Genomic DNA, 17,696 nt, shown 5'->3' on the forward strand with positions numbered 1-17,696 from the left:
ATGCTTTAAATTTTTTTTCAGAATATTTTCAAAAATATTTGACAAGGAATAAGAGTTTTCGTAAAAATAAATTTCAAAAAGATTTGCAAAGAGTTTTTCAAAGTATGAAAAATTTTTAAAGGAAGTTTCAAAGTATGATTTTTTTAAAAAATATTTTAAAAAAAAAGAGTTTGAAGAATATGATTTTGAAAAGATAATGCTTAAAAGCATATTTGAAATCAAAATTTTTCAAAACTCTTTTTGAAGATAAAAGTGATTTTAAAAAATATTTCATTTTGAAAAATATGTCTTTCAATATAGTCTCTCCCCCTTAACCAGACACTCTTTTTAGATATCCTTCTTAATCACAAGAAAGACATTCCTATATGTGTCTAAGGGTCATGATTAACTTAAAGATCTAAAGATTTAAGTGAGAAACAACAATAATTTATATAGTTAATACACCCAACCAATAATCAATCAAAGTTGAAAAATATTTTTAAGAAAATAGATTTATAGGTTTTCAAAATTATTTTCAAAAAAAATATTTTAAATTTACAACTCAATACACACGATAAAGAGAGGAGAATGTTTATCTATGTGTCACTAGTCTTCTTGATTGCAATTCTTGCTCCGGAGGTGGACAAATCGGGCAAATCAGCAAAGATGGAGGTTTTAGGGTTCTCCCAAGAGGGAAGAACCGTTCCCCAAGGAAAGGAGCGGAGCCTCAATCCTATATTGGAAGATAAGATGTGTGAAAAAGGGGAGAAAACCCCTTTTATAGGAGGGAGCATGACCCCTGCCTGGCCCGTGTCATGGTCGTGCCTCCTTGGCACCGCTAGGGCATGTGCCTCCCCTGGATGGGGAGGCATGGTCGTGCTTAGGGCATGACCAACCTTTGGTTGAGCTCTAGAAGGGGCCACGACAGTGTGGTTTCACAAGGTCACCCCCTGACTGACTTCTGGTAGTAGGCACAACTGGAGCCTACTTCATCTCTGGTGGGGGGCATAGCCATGCCCTAAGGGCATGGCTTGCTCCTGTTTTTGCTTGGGAGAAGGTACACGACCATGCCTCTTGGCACGACCCCTTTTTGTTGATCTTTCAAAGTTGCTTCAATGTGCCTTTCCACTCTATTATACTCTAAATTGCATCTAGTCAATCAAAACAAGTCAAGAGCAGATTTCCGAATAAAAGGAATAGAAGTAAGACATTATAAAAAAATATGATGCAATAAATATAGATTGTACTCATGAAATGTAAATAAATGTGCGTCAAACAATGCCTAGAAACATATATAACCTATGCAAAAAATCTGGATTTGAAACTGTTTTTCTAAGGTTGTTCAGTCCAGTGATCAGCTCTTTGATCTTTGTGTACAGTTGAGCCACCTTCTCTCTCTTTTTCATCCAAAGGTTTGTCAATTGATTTCAAAGGATGTTCCATCTTACTAGCTTTGTCTCTGATGTTTCTTCATGAAGTTCTAGAAACTTCTCCTAGAGTTCTTTGATAGAGTTGTAGACATTGATCCGATTGACTTTTTAGGGTAGTAGTACACTCAGCAGATGGAATTGTATTTTTTCATTGTCCATAAAGTCAATCTGCTGCTTTTTATTCCATTGATACTCTTCCTTTTCTTCTCCGTTCTCATCCCTATGTGCTTCAAAATCATATTTAATTATTAGCAATATATCAAAATCTATTTTGAAAAATACCTCTATACGACCCTTCTAAAGTGTGAACTCCCCATCGAACTTAGGTGGGTGGATGCTAGATCTGACCATCTTCTTATTACTTTAGCTCGTGGTTAGTCCTTTTAAAGTGGTTAAGTTCTGATATCAATTGTTGGTGCAGTGGAAGTGGTTTGTAGAGCTAGAAGGGGAGGGGGGTGAATAGCGATCTGTAAATTTAAAATAATTTTTCTCTTGCTGAAGAACTAGCAAAGACATACACTTAATAACAAAATGAAAATAACATGTAAAAGAAAGAGGCCAAGTGTTTACTTAGTTTACAAGTAGGAAGTCGCTAGTTCAAGACTAAGAAACACACTATCAAGATCTCATTCTTCAAACACAATTTACAGATGAAGAAGTCTCTTATAACAGTTGAGCATAGTACGAATTTGAAAACATAAAAGAAAGAGTTAAACAGGAGTGTTGTATTGAACTTCGAGCATCAACCCTCTTTTTATAGCCTTCGTCTTCGATTTGACGATTTGTTAACGTGGCAGCTGTCCGAGGGTCTGAATTCGACAATCTTGATCCACTCTAGCAATGGTTAGCTCAACATCTCTGGATGACTTTTCCGATCTATGTGCCTAGAAGCAATCTGGGCGCTTGGAGTCCGTTGATGTGGTCGTCGTCCTCATCCGCTTTATCAACATATCTTGCTAACATGGCCACCCAATCCAGGTGCCTAGAAGGGATCTAGCGCTTGGAATTCAGGTGCCTAGAATGGTCAACTTTCGGGTTGACCATTCTTTAACCTCCGTTCCCCTCAGTGATGGTTCGGTCGTCTAGAGTTGAGTTCACCTGAACCCAACTCTGACATTCTCCTTGAGCAAACTTTCTCCCCAGCTTCTCATCCCTCGGATGCTACGCGTTCATCCTTCTCGCTCTATCGGTGTACTCTTCCCAACTCTTCGTCTTTCGGATGCACCAAACCCGTTAACTCGCTTCCCGTGTCATCCTTCTCGCTCGCTACATCTTTCGCTTAACTTTTTGTATTCCTAAGTCCATGTACACTTAGACACAAGGTATCAAATCTGCAGAATCTAATTTCACTCGGTTGATCATATCAAAATTACCCTAGGGTGCTTACAATTTGTTGCTACAATAGCGACATAATTAATTTCCTTTGCTACATTAGTGATGAAATTAAATTTTCATCGCTAATTTAGCAATGAGAGTTTATTTACGTTGCTAATATAAATATGATTTTTGGCTAATAACGATCGATATTGAGACGGATTTATAATTCTATCACTAAATCAGTGACCGAATATTATTTCAATCACTAATTAATAATGAAATTATAATTCTATCGTTAATTAGGAATCAAAATAATATTCGATCACTAATTTAGCGACATGATTAGATAATTTTGTCACTAATTAGCGGCTGAAATAATATTTGATCACTAAGTTAGCGATAAAATTTGTAGTTGTATGAGGTTTCCTTGTAGTGTAAGCAAACAACCAGGGTGAAGCAAAATTAATAAAATAAAAAGGAGAAAAAAATAAAATTAAATAAAAAACTTAGAGGGCGTTTGGTTTGTCCCATTTTCATTTTTATTTTCTGAAAAACGCGCGTTTTTCGTTTTTCAGAAAATGACTTTTTCGCGTTTTTCGTTTTCTTAGAAAACGCTCTCACATTTTCTTAAAAATGAACGTGGAAAACGCAAACCAAACGTGTTTTCCATTTTCTCAGAAAATGAAAACAGAAAACAACATGGAAAACGCAAACCAAACGCTCCCTTACTTATTTATCTGCGTAATTTATTTATACTAACTATTGAGCGTGTAAGTTGCATATGTAATATAATATATGAATATGTAATATAAAATAACTATTGAGCGTGTAGGTTGCATATGTAATATAATATATGGATATATATAAATTAATATTCCAGACCTATAAATTAGACTTGATAAGGATATGTTACATCCATAAAAAATTAACTTAATTTTTATATTAGACATTAAACTGATAAGAGTATATACTACACTTGATCTTAGTTAAAAGATCGAGAAAATTATACTTTTTAACGTTGTCAGCCCAATGTATTTATAGAAGTTTCTCCGCTCGCCGGTAGCACCGATGGCTGTCATCGTCGACAGTCGTCGTCGCTCGCCGATAGCGCTAACGATCACTGACGACTGTTGCCACCGCCTGCCACCCACCACCGTCGATCGTCACAACTCCGATGGCCTTTGTCATCGCCGTTGACCGTAACCGACAGAGATTATAAGATATTTTTATCATTTTATAATAATACAAATTATATATATATATATATATATATATATATATAATGGACATAAAATAAAATATAATAACCCTTTAATCAAATGATATGGTATAACTCTGTTACTAATAATAGAATATTAATTATATCATATTATATTATAAATTTAATTCCATTACACCTAACAAAAATGACCTAATAAAATAAAAAAGAATTTGTTTAAAAATGTAAGAGCATTTACAACGTTGAGCGTTAATGGCAATATATTATTATTATTATATATATAATTTTTTTTCAATCTGTTCAACTACAGTACATCTAGGTAAATATTAACAGCGATATGGATGGGGTAGAACACATATTTTGAGAATGAAGTAAGTATTTGGATAGAATACACCTTTTAAAAAATTTAGAAAACTGAGTGAAATACAGCTAAGATATTCTTTAATATAAAATATTCTGATCAGCAACAGCCAGAAATGATAAATCCGACTCCCTCCGGCCATTCCCTGTCAAAACCTGAAACTAACCGTCACGGTCGTAGCAAACAGTGGACATGGTGATCCCAATCTCACAGTGGATCGACAACATCCCACGTGGGATCGCAAGCAAGCTCAATTTCGACGGTGACTCCATGGCCCCATTCGTCACCGACTACGGCGGCATCAACCGCGCTGCGCCTCCGACGGCTATTTTCTGCCCCTCGTCGGCAGAGGACATCGCGGCGCTCCTCCGCTTTGCGTACGACTCTGACTCGCCGTTCCCCGTAGCTGCCTGGGGCAACGGAGGCTCCACCCGTGGGCAGGCCTTCGCGCCCGGCGGCGTGGTCATCAACATGGCGGCGCTCCGCGTCGGAGGGCGGAGGATCAGTGTGTCGGTGGATGGGATGTACGTCGACGTCGGGGGCGAGCAGCTGTGGATCAGCGTGCTGGAGGAGACATTGCGGCACGGGCTGTCGCTGCGATCATGTGTGGACTACTTATACTTGACGGTCGGAGGCACGCTTTCGAATGGCGGTATTGGCGGCATGGTTTTCCGGCACGGCCCGCATGTTTGTAGCGTCCTCGAGTTGGACGTCATAACCGGAAAAGGAGAGATGATAACTTGCTCCCCGGAGTTGAACTCGGACTTATTCTACGGAGTCCTCGGCGGCCTCGGCCAGTTGGGCGTCATCACCCGAGCCCGGATCGGTCTCCGCTCAGCGCCGGCGAGGGTTCGGTGGCTGAGGCTATTCTACACCGACTTCGATAGCTTCACAAGGGACCAAGAGTTCCTGATCTCGTTGTCACACCCCGACGGTTTCGACTACATCGAGGGGCAGGCCCTCCTGAATCACCAGAAAGTCGACGACCCGACCTTCTACTCGAACGAAGACACCGAGAGAATCAATCGGCTCGCTGCCGAGTTTGACAGAATGTACTTCTTGGAAGGGGCCGTGTTCTTCGACTCGGCCTCTGAGGCAGATCAGGTTATAATTAATCATATAGCTAGCTAGATCTCGCTAAACAGTAAGAAACCATAATTAGCAGTACCTGACGGATTAATTGTACGTATTACTGATCGCAGAAAGTTGAAGGCTTGCTGAAGCAGCTAAGCTTCAACCCTGGCTTTGCCATCAGCAAAGACGTGAACCATCTGGACTTCCTGAATAGAGTCCACATCGAGATGACACATAGACAAAGCTCCATGACTGGCGACGACTCTTGTACTACATGTTTCCATCCATGGATCCATATCTTGGTGCCCATGTCGAGAATCCGAGACATCCACGATGGGGTCCTCAAAGGGATCCTTCAAAATACTATCCCCAAGGGCGTTATATTATTCTACCCCATGAACAAGAACAGGTATATATAATCTATATGCCCCATTTAAAGTAAAGTTGCACACAAAGTACTTAGCTAATTCTAGCATGCATATATATATATACACACACAGGTGGAACGATATCATGACTGGTGTAGCTCCTGATGAGGAGGTCTTTTACACTGTGGAGTCTCTTTGGACTGCCAGTACCGAGGAGGAGTGGAAGAGCTTTGATGCCCGTAACAATGAAATAATAGAGTTCTGCGATCGACAAGGGATCAAATTCAAGAAGTATTGGCCTCATTATACTACGCAAGCCGATTGGGAGAGACACTTCGGACTAACTAAGTGGAAAAAGTTTGTCCAGTTGAAGCAGAGATATGACCCAAAGGCAGTGTTGTCGCCGGGGCAACAGATATTCAAAGTAATTGAACATCAAGCTACGCACGTAAGCATGCATGCGTAGACAAGACCTTCACTGCAACAATAAAACTAAAACCCAACGGATTTTATCCGTTATCTTTGCCATTCTAAAATCATTATAACTGATACTATCAGTGAAGACCTCCCTTAATGATAACGGTTTTTAAATTATTATCTTTTAATATTAATAATAATAATTTTATAATGTTTAAAAATCGTTTTATCATTATTAACCTTAATATCAATTATGAAATAATTATAAAAGGCTTTTTTTTATCATATTTTATTATTAATAAAAGATAAAGTTAATTATTATATTTATTTCAAGTATAATAATATCCTAAAATAGGAAGTTCTAATCTACAACATATCAATTGGTTGAATTGATAGTGAGATATTGTAAATATATATAGAACACTACTCTTAATTATTCCTAGTCAAGCATTAATATGTAAGGACAATATTAATGGGTTGAGACTAGCATGTATGTCAACGGATGACTTAATCTCACAAGTTATCACTACTAGAAAATTAGGCTTTTGAGACAATGACAAAATTCGTCTCAAATACTAAGTAATTAAGACAGTAATAATAAATATCTCAAAATTTTATATTGAGACATTAAATTTAAGACAGTATTTAAGATTTTATCTCAAATTCAACTAATAAGACACCTAATAAAGACGGTTAAAAATATAATTATATAAGACATTCAAATAAAATGCTAAAAAAAATATTTGTCTTAAATTATCTTGAATATGATTCATCGAAACGATCGCAATAACTGTCACAGATTCTACCGTTCAACTTCCAATATTATTTCACAGAACGATCGTGACTATTGATAATTTACAATAATGAATTTTTTTAATTTATAATTTATGTTTAGACTATTGATAATTTAAGAATTATAAACATAAAGCATATTAAATATTTAATGATGTACTAACTTTTTAGGATATGCCTAAATCATTAAATAACATAATAATAAAAGTAAATAATATATATATATATATATATATATATATATAGAGGGTGATAATATTAATTAAAACTAATTAAAATTTAATCTAATTATATTTATTTAAGAAAATAATAATAATATAATTAATAGTTAATAAGAAAATAAATTTATACGATTATATAGAATTTTTATTTTTTAAAAAATTTAAAATGATTATTTATTATATTATATTTTTAAATGATATATTTTAGAAAATAAATTTTGTTATCAAAACTAAGTCCTAAATTTCTATTAACATCATCGTCTTCTCATTTTCTCACGCTTCGAAACCTAAAAGCCGCCGTTGTCGCCGCTTCAGCCGTCGCTGCTGCCTCCAGCTTCGTCTTCTTCTTCTTCTTCTTCTTCTCACCCTGTCGTGCCCGCCCGCTGATACATCCGCCGCTTTAGCCGCCGCAGCCATTTCCATTGTCGTCGCCACTGCTTCCTCCGCCGCCGCCGCCGCTTCCTCCCCTTGCCGCTGCTTCCTCTGCCGCCTTCTTCTTCTTCTTCTTCTTCTTCTCGTCCTGTCATGCCCGCTCGCCGCTGCTGCCATGTTCTTCTTGATGGAGCCATTGATTTTGGACAGGATGAAGAAGTTGCAGAAAATGATGAAACATATTAGGATTATTTTTTGTATTGTTATTCTTTAACGTTGATGAGGATAATGCATTTGAAGAACCTACTTTAGGCTCAGCTTTCTCGAACCTAGTGAGCTTGGAAATCATTCTCTCAAGGCTTTTTTCTTACACATGGAAGTGGAGAGTTGAAAGCAGATAATGTTTTGATTTGAGAACTGATAGTCCTTGGTTGGTATACACATTTGCCTTTTGTTTCCGATTCCTTGTCTTCTTTTTTCTTCCTAATTTATCATGCTCTAACTGATCAACAATTCCAGTAACAGTAGTTGGAGTTCTTACATCAGTTGCATCTTTAGCATTGTTGTTTAAGTCGATATGTGAATACACACTACTCTTCACCATTCCTTCTCCTGCGACAAGTCAACTTTTTTTGTTCCATTTGCATTGCTATTTTCTTGGACAAATGTAGTTTCAGAACCAACTTCACCATGCCTCATATCCCTTCTCTTTTGAACTTTACCTGGTTCAATAGGAATACTTCAATACCTTTGTCGATAGGAGCTTCATTACTAACCAAATTGGCTTTCTTAGTCCTCTTCAACATAGAGATTTCTTTGGTTGTGTTACTATCCATGGAGTTCTCCACAAATTACTCATCCATTCTGCCTAATCCTGGTAATAGAACAACTTTGCATCGTCCAAGCAAAATGAGCTTCTAAACTTTTTAAAGAGGTCACTAATTGCAATGGCCATCAATTTTTATTCTTCTTCATTTATGTTTGATGTATAATCAATTTTTGAGTATTAGTTTGATTTATTTATAATTTAGTAATTGGTCATCATTGTTTTCTTTTTTAAGTTTAGCTTCAAATGTGTAATTGACATCTGGACTAATATGTTGATTTTTTTTTCATGATAGGTCATTATGGTTAGACAAAAAAAGAAAGAGACAACCATGCTAGAAAAATTGAATAGTGATCAAGCAAATGTGGTAAGAGGTAATTTATCTCAAATGCATCCTCCCACACGTGTAAAAGAGAAACTACAACAAGAAAAACTAAATAACATATTACGTCCAATAGTTCATCCACAAACAAGATCCAAGCATCAATAACAAGTTCAGCATGCATCAATATTGCAAGCTCAAACTTTAGAGCTCATTGATGAACAACAAAATTCATAATCAATTGATGTTGGTGATGTAGTAGTGTACATATTAACAATTTTGATGATATAGTAGTGTACATATTTTTAAGTTATAGATAAATTTATTTTACAAGTGCAACAACTTGAAAGTCACAAAGATATTGACAAGCACATGAACCATCATTTCTTATTACGAGATGAAGAGGTTTGTTTAACTTGGAGTTGTTTGTGTTGTATATATACATAGTTGCAAGAAAGAGGATTATGTGTTAAATGATGATATTTCTTATTGAAAAGTTCTATTTATTGATTTTTTAACAATATATATTATAAATCATCTTTTCCTCTAATAAGAGTTTTTTTTTTAAATGTTCAGGATTCTGACAAAGAAGGATTATAGAAGTTATCTCCAGATCATGAGGAGTTGATCTTTAGACTTTCTATTGTGTAACTTTTAGGGGAATAATAGTTGTTTTTCTTATCAAATTAATAATGGATGTGTAGATATTTCTATTATTGCATGAATGTTGGATGCACTTCAATTAATGATTGTAGAATTTTATATTATGTATATCATTTTTAATTTATAGAGAGAATTTTTCCTTTTGTTTTGGAATGATAATTCAATAAATCTGATCTAGATTAATTTGTATAGTAAATATTCTTTTAAGATTATTAATTTTAATCACAAATGTTGCATCTAACAAGTTAAAACATTAGGGACAATAATTTATTGTCTTCACTTCTATTTGAGATAGCACATTACCATCTCAATTTAGTGTCTCTAGTTTTTTCACAGGATAAGACATAACATTTGAGGCAAAACAATAGCTGTCTTAAATACTTTTGAGACAATTGAACAACTGTCTCATCACCGTCTTAAATAGCATTTGAGACAGTACAACTGTCTCAATATTTTTTTGAGACGCTTGTATTGGGGACGACTACATTACCGTCTCATCACTGTCTCAAAAACATTTTGAGACACTAAATTTATAATTTAAGACATATTTTGTTGTGTCTCAAAAGCCTAGTTTTCTAGTAGTATATGGATATGAGATATCAGGTTGACACATGAGTATATATTAGAGAATATATATACTGAATGACCCGCCGTGAGAATATTTCATGAATCATTATATGAGTGTCATAAACATTCTCATGTGACTATTGGTATGAATAGTTTTTAGACCTGAAGTTACTACGGTTCCCTACATAAGACGTTGTATACTTTGGTATCGACAAACGTCATTTGTAATAGAGTAGACTATAAAGTCAATCACTGGGTATGCAATAACTTATACGGAGGGATGTAAGTGATGTAGATGAGATCTATCCCTTCCATATGACGGAAGTGATATCCGCAGACCCCTTGATTAGTAGGACACAAGAATACATGGTTATGCTCAAATGAGTCAATATATGACATTGAGTTTATTTATTTTAGTGTGTCTACTTAGAGATCAAGAAACACAAAGATTGATAAGATGATGACATGATCTATGCCTCATTGATCAATCTAGATATCAAGGATAGAAGGACCAAGTCATACAAGATAATAGCCACGGAAATGTTAAGTTGGATCTCGATATTCTCGTCACTTGGGTAGCAATGATGTCTTGCTAGATGTCACTCATTGCTTATGTATCTAAATGTTGATTTGGATACATTGTCAACGTTACGAGAACCTATTGGGTCACACACAAAGAACAAGTTGATATAGAGATGAGTTCATATGATGGATCATTGGATTGAATCTAATCCAAATTAGACTCAATTGGATCTAATTATTAGATTGAGTCTAATTCAGATTAGATTCATGGAGCCAATTTGGATTGATGTTCATGGAGTCAATTTGGATTGATATGGTTCAATGAGTTAGACTCATTGGTTGATGGTTCAATGAGTTAGACTCATTGGGTGAACTTGAATTCAACTAGGAAGATGAATGGTTAATTTTGAATCATTGGATTGAATGGTTAATTTTAAACCATTGGATTGGAAGACCAAAGGAAAAAACCTTTTGATATTCATGAGATGGATATAAATATGATTTATGGATGATATTTTCATTAGACGAAAAACTTTTAGTCTTCTTCTTCTACCTTCCTCCTCTTGGCTGAAACTCAACCTTATGGTTGCTAGCACAACCAAAGGTTATTTCTTTTTCCACTTTGTGAGTTTGTGAGACAAACGAGAAGCTTGTTCGTGTGGATACCATTGGAGGCGCGAACGTGTGATCGTGTTAGAATCCAAGCTGTCTGAAGTTCATGTGCACACATTAAAGGTATAACTCCCTACATCATGTAGAAACTTAGTATATGGTTTCATTTCACATGGATCTTCTGGAGGAACTAGATGTTTTCCGCTACGCTTTCACGTGTTTAGCGCCCTAGTTCCTTACACGTTGTTCTTTAAATGTGATAGACAATAGTTCTAGAATGATTTTAAACTATTATCTTTTAATATCATAGACAAATAGAAGATGAATAAAAATCAAATCTACTTCAATCAACAACATATTATTAAATAAATAATCAATATAAATATGTAAATTATCATCCTTACACTTCTATAATAAACATAATTACTCACACACACAAAGAAATTTTAATTAGAAGATATTCAATACTACTCACGATTATATCTTATTGCATGAACTTAAAAAATCTTGGTAGATGCTACTTATCCTCCTATCTTTAATGTTCTTTGCTCATTAGCTTTAACCATCTTCTCGTTTAAATCCCAAAGCTTTCTTACTAGTTCATCATACTTGGCGTGATTACTCATATCCTTCTCATTACAATCGTCAAAATACTTGCCAGTCACACCCTTAAGGTTGGATGCAATCTTTAAAGTCAACTTCATTATAGCCAGTGCACTCAGTAAGTTTCTTGCTCTATAAATTAAAGAGAGTTTAGTTCTTGACACAATATAGTTATGATATAGATCTATCTCAAGTAGTTATCTTATCCAAGGATGATTTTTTGCATCAATAGTGTATCTAGAAACAAAGACAACTGAAGCAGCAACTAGAGATGACAAGAATATGAGGCATCCATAATCCAACAAGCTCAACTAAAAAATATCCTAGAACTAGATGATTTTTACAGTCAACTAGCTGTGATTCAAAAGTATCAAAAGAAATGCAATGTAAATCAAACATCTGTATCCATAAATAACAATTATTAATAATAAAAATACATATCACACCTCAACCGATCAGAGAGTAACAAGGAGCAAGTCCAACATAATCTTAAGCATCAATGCGAACTTGTGGAGTACATATTGTTTGAAGGAATGTATAATGAGTTAAAAATGCAAGCATTTTGAAGACATAATTTATCAAAGAAAATCTAAAATATAAAAATCCATGATACCTTCAATAGAATATTCTTCGTCGGGTACTATCTTTCCAATCCTAGCCAAAGATACTCTCAGATATAGTATGATAGATTATGAGGAGTAACACCAAAATAAGATTAAAAGCCAAATGCCAATTTCACAGAAACTCCAAAGTAACAAATGAATATCATCATAATCTATCTTTTCTGAACATTTTCATTAAACAATATGATAAAGAGAAGAACTAACATGCACTTATCAGTATATTGTAATGCTTACTCACCCCTGCCTTGGGTTCTTGGATAAGTACATCTTCTTTAGAAAACACCACCAGATTCAAGAAAAACCAGGAATGTCCTTTTTGAGAAAAGATAGTAGAGATTCACCAACTTTAATGAACACATCAACTCAACCATAATCTCAAAACCTTTGAGTTCTAGACAATCACTACCAGTACAACCACTTGCAATATAAAGGTTACTCTGGACAGATATGAAACATATTAGAGAATGAAGAATTTGACTGACCTATTATGAGAAACAAAAATATAACACAGGCTTAGATTCAAATAGAATTATTATGTTACGGACCAACATGACCACACTATTTATCAATACATTGGCAGATAGTGTGATGATTTAGTCCTTAAGAACTTCATTCAGCCACTAATTTATTATTACCAAGTTTTTTTATTATTATTTTGCATGTTTTTCTCATTTCTCTAAATCATAAGATGGAACAAAGGGAATTATTGGTTAAAATTATAAAAAAGTAAATTGTTATCGAATCAAACATTGTCTCCTCTTTATATTTAAATACAGGTGGATTCCAAAAATATTACTAGCATTCTCCCTATCGAAAACTATTCATTAGAAAGGGAGTAAGTGTTACGCTTCCGCAAGTGCACGGATACATCGTCAGTAATAAAAGATTATCGATCCCATGAAGATTGGTTATAAGCACTAACGATTGTTCATGTAGAATTAGCTAAACTACCGTTGGTTGTAAGTTAACTATTTCTTAGGAAGAAAGGAAATGGGGAAGTAGATGTGAGAACTAGAAAAAAAGAAAAAGGTTAACTTGGCTTGGGAAGAGTTATAGGAGTTCGGTTTTGTTGTGGTGGAACCTGATGTATCATGTTCTATCTTTTTCTCATTGTCAATCAATATGCATTCACCGGAAGTTTAAGCTACTATCCTTAAGCATCAAACAGAGAAGATCCCTGTGAAGTCCTGTTACGGTTAACCCCTGTCACTAGGGCGCCTCGGTAGATCACAAGAATACAAATCTAATCGGTATCATTAGGGATAGAGATAGGGGTTTGGTTTGGTCTCTTACTTCCTTGTGGAGAAGTTGTCTCTCCTTTCAAGGAAGTATCCTAGATATCCGTGAATGGATTACCACTGTCACTAGGGCCCCTCGGGTATACGATCTAAGATCCTTTCTTTACGAAATTAGTAATTCCTACACAATCAACTAATATGACAAGGTAATCTCCGCAACAAGTCTCATGCATATCAAATAGAAACTAGACAAGCAAAATCATCCAATGAGTAAAGGCATAAACATGAGTCTTACATCAAACTCTATCCACAACTACTCCCTGATCCTAGAACAAAGGATCCACTCTATAGACGAAGGAGAAAAACCCAAAGACATAATATAAGCAAGCATACAATCCTCAAACGAGAAGAGAGAAAGAGAAGAGATTCTTATCCAATAACGTCGAGTACTCTTCGGATCCAATCCTTTGCTTCTGGAGTTGATGCGGTGATGAAGGTGATCTCGGATCGTTGAACGGAGGTCCGGGATAGCATGGAACGACACCAAGGTAAATCTCTTCCGACGACTCACCTCCCCCCCTAAGGAGAAGAGTTAAAAGCCTTTATATAAGCTAGGGCACGGGCACCGCACGACCCGTGCCATGGCTGTGCGAGATCTGCATGGACAAGCTCTTCTTCTCTTTAGGTTAAGTGGCATGATCGTGCCACATCTGCACGGTCGTGTCTTGCTTTGGCTCAGGTTGCACTTCACGGTCGTGTGAGGTTCACACGGCCGTGTGGATCTTGGCTGCTGGTTGTGAGGCACGGTCGTGCAAGGTTGCACAACCGTGCTCTGCTTTCTCTCAGGCAATGGCCACACGACCATGCAAGGTTGCACGGTTGTGCTCTGCCCTCTGTCTGGAATGGCCACACGGCCGTGCAGAGTTGCACGACCCTGCTCTACTTTGCTCTGGTGCATCGACAATAGTCGTTTTCGCTCCAAAAGTTATCCCTATCAATATAAAACCAAACAAAGAGCAGGTCTCTGACAAAAGAGTAATAAATACTGAATAAACAAAAAGAGAGATGATCATGCAAAGAATATATACAAATAAAGCAAGTGAATGTGTGTTAAAACATGCATAAACGATCATAATATCTACGCACATCAGTAAGAAATAGTACTTTTAGCCTATTGAGCAGACAATTCTTTAAAAATTCTATAAAAAAAACAATCAAAAAAGAACCAACAACAACACCAATATGAAATCATACAATTGAAGAATTCCAAAATTTCAAGATCCAAAAGGACAAATGCGAGCATAAGAACAGTTTGTTGGTGGATAAAGAAAAGATCGACCGATCCACAAAGATCCAAACGTACTAACCTGCCGCCTCATTAGATACTTAATCCCGAAGGCCAAGTCCTCGATTGACCACTTCCCTAGTGTCTCTGAGTAAGTGAATCGAAGAGTGTCAGCTAACGTCGCCACCGCCCCCGCCACATCAGCGGAGGCTGTGCCAGCCTTCGTGAGATCCTTCTCCTATTCGTCGTCGCCATCCTCCCTCCCACCTTGGATAATCTTCCCCCTCCGACACACTCCTCCCTGTCTGTTCTCATTGAAGCCAATAGCCGACTGAAGAGGAAATATAACATCACTGCCATCTCCGTTGCCATTGCCATCGTCATGGTCGGCATTATTGAACACCTCACCATCGAGTTGCCGGAGAAGCGTCGGGGGCGATAGAGGCAAGTCTTTAATGAAGGGGAGGGTTTTTTTGGCGCTCGGGACTTTGTAAAATATTTAGGTTTAATGGAATTAATATTTTAACTAAAATATCTATTATCTAGAAATCTAAAAAAGCATAAAAAGACAACAGTCAGAAAAATCATTGTTGTAGCCCTTGTAACAACAGTTAAACACAATTGTTTTAAAAATCTGTTGTCATAGCCCCTCCAAACAACGTTAAAAGACAACGATTTTTTAAAAAATCATTGTCTTTGTTAAAAAAATGTAAAAAGACAATGGTTTTTGTTAAAATCGTTGTCTTTTAACTGTTGTTAATTGTAAATTTTCTTATAGTGCTTCTACCTATAAGTACAACTAAAATAAACCATATGTTAAGTTTATATTCTCAGTGATACAGGGAGTAATCAAAGGATACTATATGGGTAGGAAAAGGTCAACAGTCTCATAAAGATGGTGGTCAAAGTCAACGAGAGGTTACCCCCGACTCCATGTAACCCTAACTCCAACTCCACGCCGAGTCTGTCTCTACGTCGATCTCAATTCCGAATCAACCCGACTAACTAGAGTGACACCTTTGATGGTTATCAACCAAGGCGATAGGCTATTACTCGTTGAAGATACGAGCAATATTGCTGTTATTCTCTGAAAAACATGGTAAATGCCACCGTTTAGTCCAGAAGAGATGTACAATGTAGCTATTTATTTAAGAAAATATGGATACTCCAACGTGGATCTCGGAGCACGTAGAGCATGGTCACGACTCTATAAAAGGTAGCCCGATCATATGGGCATAGGGACGTGCACACACCACACATTCACAAACCCTATACTACTGTTCTTCTTTCTTCATTTTCTACTAAAAACTTACATGAGCATCAAAGTGACTGCACTAGGGAACCCTCGTCCATCATTTTAACCCTCTCCTTATCATTTTCTCCCCTTCAGGCTCCTACAAATCTCTTCACAAGTCCTTACTATGGCTAGGCGATCGACAACCAAGTCAACACTAATGCTTATTCACCGATGGCTCGTTTGTTGGCATTCTTAGGCAGAATCAAATTGACGTTGTCTGACGAAACATTGAGTTAAGATCTGAACTGAAACATTAAGATGGATGACACTGAAAGACCTAATGTCATCGCCGTGACAACAAAGGATTTTGACAAGTAGGTTATTGTGACGGTGTAGGTAGTGTAGCAAGGACAGTCCCAACAATCAACACCTCTTATGCCCAACCCTCCAACTGTCTATAGGAGTGTCGCAGGTTACTCATCATAGGTCAACTCAACTCATCGGAACTCAGCAGGCTACGTTCCCCACTCAGATTGATACATCGACGGTGAGGGATTCTTCCTTTGAATCCCCCACCCTACATCAGGATCCTTTGAAAGGAAAAGCTCTCGTATCTAGCAAAGCAAAAGTTTCCCAAGGCCCTCCATTCTCTAGGAGCATCCTTCAAGATGAACTGACACTTTCGATCATGGAATACAATGGAACAACCGACTCCAAATACCATATATGCAAGTTCGAGAATACCTCCCTACTTCATCAACACACAGATGTCATCAAGTGTCGAGTCTTCCTGATGACTCTCTTAGGCTCAACGCCAATGTGGTTCAACCTCCTCCCCACTTCCACCTTTCGAACCTTCAAGAAATTTAAGGTTGTGATCATGCAGGACTTTGTCACCAACCAAAGGTATCAAAAAACTCTGCATAACCTATTCGCTCATAAGCAAAAGCCCAAGCAACATTTGAAGGAGTACTTACAATGGTTTAATCATGTAGCTATGAATGTGATGTGCGTAAATTATATATGTTTTTAGACATTTTTTAACGTACATCTACTTGTATTTCATGCATATAATATATGTTTATTGCATCATATTTTATTATTATATCATACTTCCATTTATTTATTCGGAGATCTACTCTTTACTTATTTTATCGACAAGACACAACTCAGAATGAAGAACGGAGCAGAAAAAGACTAAACACAGGCTAGATACACACATAAAATATACATGAAGGAAAAGACTTTTAAAAAGACTTTCAAATTAGAGTTTTAATTAAGGAATATGTTCTAATCATGTTCCTTGACATGTGCATGATCCTACGAAAGAAATTTGATAGAAAACTGAGCTAAAACAGAGTCCAGAGCCTCCAAAGTCTCTAGGTTGTGCCTATAAGGCATAGTTGTGTGAAAGTCCTGTTTTTCCCAAGCTCTAGTTGTGCCTCTTAGGCACGATTGTGTCTTAAAAAAGATAACCATATGAAATTTTTTACACTACATACTGAAATTAAAATGGCCATTACCTTTCCCTCGATTGGAGTTATGGGCTATTCCAATATCAAAATGTAGATAATTTTAAGATCTACAACTTTGCTTTAGACTTCAACTAGAGAAAACTATGTTTAGATGGTCTAAAAGATGTATTAAT

At 36.4% G+C, this 17,696-nt stretch overlaps 1 protein-coding gene across 1 annotated transcript; it reads left to right on the forward strand.

The window, feature by feature from the left end:
* The first annotated feature begins 4,498 nt into the window (after nucleotides 1-4,498).
* Nucleotides 4,499-6,214, forward strand: LOC122007220 (cytokinin dehydrogenase 6-like). Its single transcript, XM_042563037.1, has 3 exons — nucleotides 4,499-5,410; nucleotides 5,509-5,789; nucleotides 5,881-6,214. The coding sequence occupies exons 1-3, from the start codon at nucleotides 4,499-4,501 to the stop codon at nucleotides 6,212-6,214; spliced, it is 1,527 nt and encodes a 508-aa protein (XP_042418971.1).
* Nucleotides 6,215-17,696: the final 11,482 nt, after the last annotated feature.

Source organism: Zingiber officinale, chromosome 1A (assembly GCF_018446385.1).
Source record: "Zingiber officinale cultivar Zhangliang chromosome 1A, Zo_v1.1, whole genome shotgun sequence".
Lineage (NCBI taxonomy): Eukaryota > Viridiplantae > Streptophyta > Magnoliopsida > Zingiberales > Zingiberaceae > Zingiber > Zingiber officinale.

Excerpts from the sequence above, each read along its gene's own strand:
- LOC122007220 (XM_042563037.1), top strand. The coding sequence starts at position 4,499 with ATGGTGATCCCAATCTCACAGTGGATCGACAACATCCCACGTGGGATC. Across the intron at positions 5,411-5,508 it reads CGGCCTCTGAGGCAGATCAG|AAAGTTGAAGGCTTGCTGAA; the intron begins GTTATAATTAAT and ends TACTGATCGCAG. Across the intron at positions 5,790-5,880 it reads TACCCCATGAACAAGAACAG|GTGGAACGATATCATGACTG; the intron begins GTATATATAATC and ends ATACACACACAG.